This window comes from Mastomys coucha, unplaced genomic scaffold (assembly GCF_008632895.1).
Source record: "Mastomys coucha isolate ucsf_1 unplaced genomic scaffold, UCSF_Mcou_1 pScaffold15, whole genome shotgun sequence".
NCBI lineage: Eukaryota > Metazoa > Chordata > Mammalia > Rodentia > Muridae > Mastomys > Mastomys coucha.
Window position 1 is genome coordinate 167,532,555 of NW_022196897.1, and position 7,138 is coordinate 167,539,692.

The window sequence follows — 7,138 nt, forward strand, 5'->3', positions numbered from 1 at the left end:
CCCCCCCCCCCCCGGCCTGTGAGCATTGCCGCCCTTCATTCAGCCTAGCGGTTTTGCGGACCTACGTGGCCCCTCAGCGCTCTGGTCCCGAGCACTCTTGGACGCAGACTGGTTCTGCACTGCCCATTTGGCCGGGAAAGGGCCTCTGCCCTTCACTGCGAAAGAAGATTCTGTCCAGAGGTGCCGGTAAGCCAGGCTTTCTAAAAGCCTCAGCTTATTTGATCTTTTCCTTCTTGGCCTTTGAAGTGAGTCCTCTGCGGAAGGAGGAAAAACAAAACATCTCAACAACAGACCCCACAGGACCAAGCTTCTAAACTTTTTCTCACTTGTCCCTGGCTATAGAAGAATATACTGTATTTGCCCTCTTAAGGCACCCACAAGTCAGAAATAATAGATTCTGTTCCAGGCTTCATATTTCTGCTGTGCTGTTTACAGCATTGAAGCCCTAACTATGGTCCTGGACAAGGTGATGATCTGATATCATCTGCTCTTCAGAGTGAGGAAGCATAACTTAGACATGAGTTCTTTGTGTTCTCTGAACGGTTTTTGGTCACCCATACTTCATAGCCTTAGGGCCAAGCTATGTCCCTAGATGTCCCCTTTGAACTCAGATGTTCATCATGTCCCAGTTTAAGAACCAAATGTTCTCTAGTGTGATGTGTAGCTTAGTAAAGCTTTGAAAATATCCTTATTTGCTTCATCATTTACTATGTATGTCTGCTTGAAGGAAGAGTATTTTGTCATAGTGTGATTGTTAAACTATTAAGGAATTCTTAAGGGTGGGTCATATGGATTACTAGGTAGGGGTGCTTGCCACAAAGCCTGATTACCTGAGTTTGATCCTGGAACTCATTTGGTGGAAGGATAGCCAGCTCCCACCTTAGGCTTCTAGGCATGCACTTGTGAGCCCACCCAAGAAAGAAATCTTAAAAAAAAAAAAAAAGGACTCTTGAGGCCTTTTTTTTGGGGCCATATTTAGGCTGGTGAAATTGAAGAGATACTTATTTTCATGTTATTAAGCAACATTTAAGACAACTAATTTCTCTCCGATACCTAAAGTTTGCCACACAGGAAGAGTTTCTTAAATCCAAACCAAGTCAGGCATGGTGGCACCACCTTTAATCCCAGCACTTGGGAGACAAGAGGCAGGCAGATCTCTGTGAGTTTGAGGCCAGCCTGATCTGCATAATAACTTCCAGGACAGCCAAAGCTGTATGGAGAGACCCTGTCTGGAGCCAAATGATGTGCTTTGCACATTTATTCCTATAGCTGAGATGAATGTCCTGCTTGATTTTACTCAGAGATCCAGAGTCACCTGTGTTTGCCTCCATTTGTAGTTGTAAGCCTCTGAGGACAGCTATGGTGCTTTGGATATTGGGATCAAGTACAGAAATGTGCCATGATCTTGGTGATGGCTGTTCATGTAGCAGCTAGAGAAGAATGCAGAGAGCTTTGGAACTCAACTCCAGCTGTGTCTCCCCAAATGCTCTGAGATGTCTGGGGGTGTGCATGAGTAGATGCCTGGGGTGCTAACGCCTGCCTGAATGAGTCATGCCAGTGCCTGAGTCCTACATGCAGAAATCTGCATTTGTGTGCACACACTTGTAGGATGCTATTCTAACATGTGATTAATGCAGTAAAAGGAAGGTAGAATGAGCTCGGATTTAGTTTCAGACAGCTCCAGAAAACAAGTATTTCCTAACATCAGACAAACGGGGGTAGGGTTGGGGGGAGTCACCCTAAAACATAGAGCATTTAAAATGTAGGAGGATTGGTGGGTTGAGAGTCAAGATCCTTTACTGAACACCATATTTCTGCAGACTTAAATTTAAAATTAAGTACAGGGTATAGGGCAGAGGTGTTTTGTTTTGACTTTTATGTGAACCTCATATTAAAGCTCCACCTATCTCATGAATAGAGAATGGTCACTTTCAGTCTAACAGCAAGTTAAGTAGCAAGGTGATAACCCTGAAAACCTGCAGCTTCTGTCACACAGAGTGTCAGTCTGTTGTCTGCATGTCACCCTGTGAATGAGAGGAAACGGAATGGATCCATTGGGATGGATGAGTTCTGGAAAGACCACACCTGACTGGTGGGCTATAAGCACAGGTCCTGCATCCAGTCCCGTCAGTACCGATGTGTGCCATACCACTGGGATTAGTTTATGTCCAGTCATGTGGTTGGCACAGTCCATTCCTTTGGGTTTATTTTCCTAGTCCTGAATTAAATGGACCACAAGTTAAAAGTCAAACCTTGCTGAAACTGGTAGATACAGAGAAATGAATAGGGTCTAGGGAGACAGTTCTGTAGGTGAGAACACTTTCTGTGTATGCATGAAGATCTGAGTTCAAATCTTTAGTACCTACATAAAAGCCAGGCATGGATACACGTGTATCCATTCAACTTTGGAAGATGGAGATAAGAAGATTCTGCTAGCTTGCGCCCAGTCTCACTATTCCAAAGGAATAGGCTGGAAATCTATAGAAAACAATATCTGTCCTCCTCTGGTCTCCACACATGTGTACACAGGCACACATGTGGGTGGATAGGTACACATGTCCCGTGTCTGCACTGCTCACCTTTATCTGTCCAGATGCCCTCCAGAGGACCTATGTACAGACTATCTTAACACCATTGCCAGGAATACTTCCTTGTCCCTTGCTGCAGTCTAAGGGCTTCCTACTTCCTGCCCTGACTTGGAGAGCTGGGAGAGAGGTAGGAAGTGCAGAGTACCCTCTTCCATCAGGGCACTACTCTTTCAGGTGGGGAAAAAGATTGAGTGGTCAATTTTCATGGGTTTTAAAGGCTACTTACTCCTTGTGAGTTTTACTCCAAATGATAGAGCTTTTTATCAGTTATTATGCCTGGTGGCACATAATGGCTAAACTTGTATTTCATGGCATTCCTCACTATTTAACTGCTGGTTGTGCCCTGAGGTGTCCATCCTCACTGAGAAGAGCCTCCTTGGTAAATGGCTCCTATACTGTGCAAGGCTACCACTGTCAGATCTTAGGAAGAAAACATTACATAATACTATTGCACTGCTAGTTCATTTTCTTTCCTGTATAGTAACTCGTAAGGGTTTGTTTTCCTCCTTGCAGCACCATGGCCAGCCCAAGAACCAGAAAAGTTCTTAAGGAAGTCCGAGCACAGGATGAAAATAATGTGAGTATGACCTTTGGTCTGGTGAGTGTCTTGGTGTAACATGCAGCTGTGGCTGTGTCCCTTCTTGGAGAAGCTGGTCATGGCACAGGGGAACAGCTAGTAGTTTCTGGTACTCACTAGTGTGGCTTGGGAGTGGGATTTCTGTCACACCGCTCAGGTTGTACTGAGGATGCTTGCTCTCCTTTCTGAATATATTTCTCATCAGAGGTTCTTTATGCTCATGCCAGTTTCTGGGCAGCTACTGCCACCTCCAGTGTTGTCTGAACCCACATCCTTTGACCAACCTAAGCAGCTTTTATTAAGCTTATGGGTACAAGCCCTTTAGTTAGTCTGTACACATGTGGCCCACTCCTCTTCTGCATCCTTTTGGGGCATCTATTGAGTCTTTGGGGGTCTTAATCCTGTCCTGAGCTGCCTAGTGAGTTGCGTGTGCCTCCCTACCCTCTTTGCAGGTTTGCTTTGAGTGTGGTGCATTCAATCCTCAGTGGGTCAGCGTGACTTATGGCATCTGGATCTGCCTGGAATGCTCTGGGAGACACCGTGGGCTTGGGGTGCACCTCAGGTCAGTGTCCAGACACTCGGTCCTGCACGTCCTGCATCTATCCTACTTGCCACGTTGTGAGGCCTGCTGCCCAAATGCTGTCTGACAGGATGTTAGGGGTGTTCTCCACTGTTGGATGGTCCTCACTCTACTAACACTGGTACCAGCTGTTGTTCAGCATGCCTCCGTGACGCTGCTTCTGGCTTTTACCTCGATATAGGAGGCACCTGTATCTAGCTCAGGGTGTGATCTTGGGTGGGGAGGCTAATCTGGGCCCCTTGTGCTTAGTAATCAGATCAGACATCTGGTTTCTAGCTTTGTGCGCTCTGTTACAATGGACAAATGGAAGGACATTGAGCTGGAGAAGATGAAGGCTGGTGGGAATGCTAAGTTCCGAGAGTTCCTGGAGGCACAGGATGACTATGAGCCTAGCTGGTCACTGCAAGACAAGTACAGCAGCAGAGCAGCGGCACTCTTCAGGGATAAGGTAAGGGCCTGCCTGGCCGACTCCACACAGAGGGATGAACACAGAGCACATACCCTGATAATGGCCAAATGAGGCTTCAGTGCCTAGCTGGCTCCACACAGAGAGAGAATATATAGCATACCTTGCTGGTGGCCAGATGGGGCTTCAGTGGCTTTGGGAGGCAGGTTTCTCTTCTCACTTTCAACATCTATGGAGGCTGTACACTGTCCAAAACCAGGCCAGGACAAGTGGCCCCTACTACCCTGTGGCAGGCTCTTCCTGCCCAGAGCGAATGCAGATGGCCTACAGTCCAAGGAGGAGAGGAACAGTGACCATAGTGCCTTAGGATGGCTTAACTGCAGACCCTCTGAGGATTTGGCTGTCCTTAGCTTAGACCCCCTTTTGGATCCTTGTGTATTTGAAGTTGGAGCCACAGCTCATTGACACTTACTCTCATCGTCATAGGAGCCCTGGTTCATGGCGTGGTGGTACTGGCTTATAGGGTTGAGTAGATGGTATATCTCCTCATGTCCTGTCTTGTCTTGTTAGGTGGCTACTTTGGCAGAAGGTAAAGAGTGGTCTCTGGAGTCATCGCCTGCACAGAACTGGACCCCACCTCAGCCCAAGACACTGCAGTTCACTGCCCACCGGTAGCTCCTCTGGTCTGCTGGTCAGACCTCAGCTTCACCCTCACGTTAGTGGTAGCTTAGGAACTCCATAGAAACCTCATTTACTCCACTTGTGGGAACAGCTTCAGTTGTGAGCTATTCCCAGAAGTCAGAAAAGTAGCTTTTTAACATTTCTGAAACTATGTAAATTTGTAGTAAAAATTTACCCCAAAAAAGAAGTAGCATCTTGCCCTACTCTGCAGAAGGTTCCTTCCTCTTCTTGCAGGTGTGTCACATAACCCTCTGGACAGTGCCTGTGGGAAGTTACTCTTCTGTGAGCTGTTGGTCACACCATAGTATAGGCCCCAAGATGGCACAGGTCCCTGTTGTACACACAAAGTTTCACTCTGTAGACTGTCCACTTTGGAGGCTGGTGTAAGTGTAAGGAGATGACAGCACATCTACCAGGTTGTAGCATCATGGATGACATAACACCAGTATATTTCCCAATTCTGAACCCTGACTGCCATTCCTGGCAGGACCAGAATTCACTGTCAGCTGTTAGATTGATACAGAGAACCACTGGACTTTAGCTGTGCCTAAGCTTCATATGGGTCAGAGCTGGTACCTCTTTGACCCCAAATATGATATGAAAGGTCTTTGTCACAGACTGTGTGGTTTCGTTTGGTGTGTTGAAGCCTTACTAACCTTTAACTTTCTACTTCAGACCTTCTGGCCAGCCACAAAATGCAACTGCCTCAGGGGACAAGGCTTTTGAAGATTGGCTGAATGATGACCTGGGTTCCTATCAGGGGTAAGGCTCTCGAGCCAGGGATAGCAGAATGCAGTTTGGGAGCATCTTTGGCCACCCTGCGAAGGTTTACTCCATTAGGTTGGGCTCTTTCCTTTAGGTTAAGCTGGGCACACTTCCTCTGTATGTGTCCACAGCATGTGTAATCTGGGGTCTACTTGTGGCAGGCCCCAAGATGGCTTAGGTTTGTTTCGAGTTTTTTTTTTTTTAATTATATGTAAGTACACTGTAGCTGTCTTCAGACGCACCAGACAAGGGCGTCAGATCTTATTATGGGTGGTTTTGAGCCACCATGTGGTTGCTGGGATTTGAACTCATGACCTTCCGAAGAGCAGTCGGTGCTCTTACTCGCTGAGCCATCTCACCAGCCCCCTGTTTCGAGGTTTTGAAGGTGGAGAAAAATCCAGTATTAAAAATGATGTATTTTCTTCCTGGAGTCTACCTGGCCTGTAAGTGCTGCTTGATGTTTTCAGTAATTCCACTTACCAGGGCAGCACCTCAGATCATGTGGTAGAATGCATCTGTATAGCTCCTGTGCCCACTGTCCAGAGTGCAGCGTGTCCTGTGAGAAGGAAGGGCATCTCTCCTAGTGACCAAGGTCTCACTGTGGAGGAGTGGCCAGGTTCGTGGCTGTGGCTGTGGCTGTTATGTCTGTGTTTATCTTCAGTGCTCAGGAGAATCGCTATGTAGGATTTGGGAACACAGTGCCACCTCAGAAGAGAGAAGATGACTTCCTCAACAACGCCATGTCATCTCTGTACTCGGTAAGAAGGCCCAGGACCTGCAGAGTGCCTGCTGCCCCAGACATAGATAGCTAAGGGTTGTCCAATGCCTAGATGTAGGCAGTGTGGCTAGTCCTTGGGCACATACCTTTTGATCTGATTAAAGGCCTCTTATTTACCTTCTTTTAAAAAAATGGCCTTTTATTCATATCTTAAAGATATTCAGCCACTTCTGGTCATAAAATACGCACATCAAATTTACCAAGGTAGATTTCCTCAAAGAACTAAAGGTTTTCCATGGAGCCTGTCTTCTTATCTCCAGGGTATATCCTGAATCCAGCAGAAGGCAGACCCAGCCTCCTAGCCTGTTTTGGGTAGACTGACTCAGAAAGTGAGCAGAGGCTGCCCAAGGTTTTTGGCATTCTACTGGGGTGTGGTGTGGTGTTTGGGTTTGGGGTCATCTGTCTGCTTTTAAGGCAACTTGGAGCTCCAGGTCTGAAGTTCAGGGTATGACATCCTAGGCTTGCTTTTCCAAGGAAACTAATGTTTAAGCTACTTTTGTTCATTGCAGTGTTGTGTTCTGTAGTAATCATAAATGTACACATCCTGGAGGCCAGGCAGGGGCTGTTCTAAGTGGACTAAATGCTGAAAGTGAAAAAGATTTTGGGATGCACCATTACTTCCGGCACTCAGGAGGCGGAGTCAGGGGGATCTCTTTAAGTTCAAGACTAACCTAGTCTACACAGTGAGTTCCAGGACAGTGTTTATTCCTTAATGAGTGAATTTTATTTTCTTTTACCTTTTTCTTTCCTTTTTTACTTTTTT

At 46.6% G+C, this 7,138-nt stretch overlaps 1 protein-coding gene across 10 annotated transcripts in view; it reads left to right on the forward strand.

The window, feature by feature from the left end:
• Window positions 1-7,138, forward strand: part of Arfgap1 (ADP ribosylation factor GTPase activating protein 1) — a 14,915-nt gene that overhangs the window by 415 nt on the left and 7,362 nt on the right. For 4 of the 10 annotated variants that reach the window (XM_031373021.1, XM_031373025.1, XM_031373027.1 and 1 more), the window contains exons 2-7: window positions 3,102-3,165; window positions 3,618-3,727; window positions 4,022-4,193; window positions 4,722-4,822; window positions 5,508-5,594; window positions 6,259-6,355. In XM_031373021.1, coding sequence (XP_031228881.1) covers window positions 3,106-3,165; window positions 3,618-3,727; window positions 4,022-4,193; window positions 4,722-4,822; window positions 5,508-5,594; window positions 6,259-6,355 — 627 coding nt within the window. In that variant the 5' untranslated portion in view covers window positions 3,102-3,105. Of the gene's footprint in view, window positions 187-3,101; window positions 3,166-3,617; window positions 3,728-4,021; window positions 4,194-4,721; window positions 4,823-5,507; window positions 5,595-6,258; window positions 6,356-7,138 lie in introns of all 10 variants that reach the window. The other 6 variants (XM_031373020.1, XM_031373022.1, XM_031373026.1 and 3 more) reach the window with 2 other exon arrangements.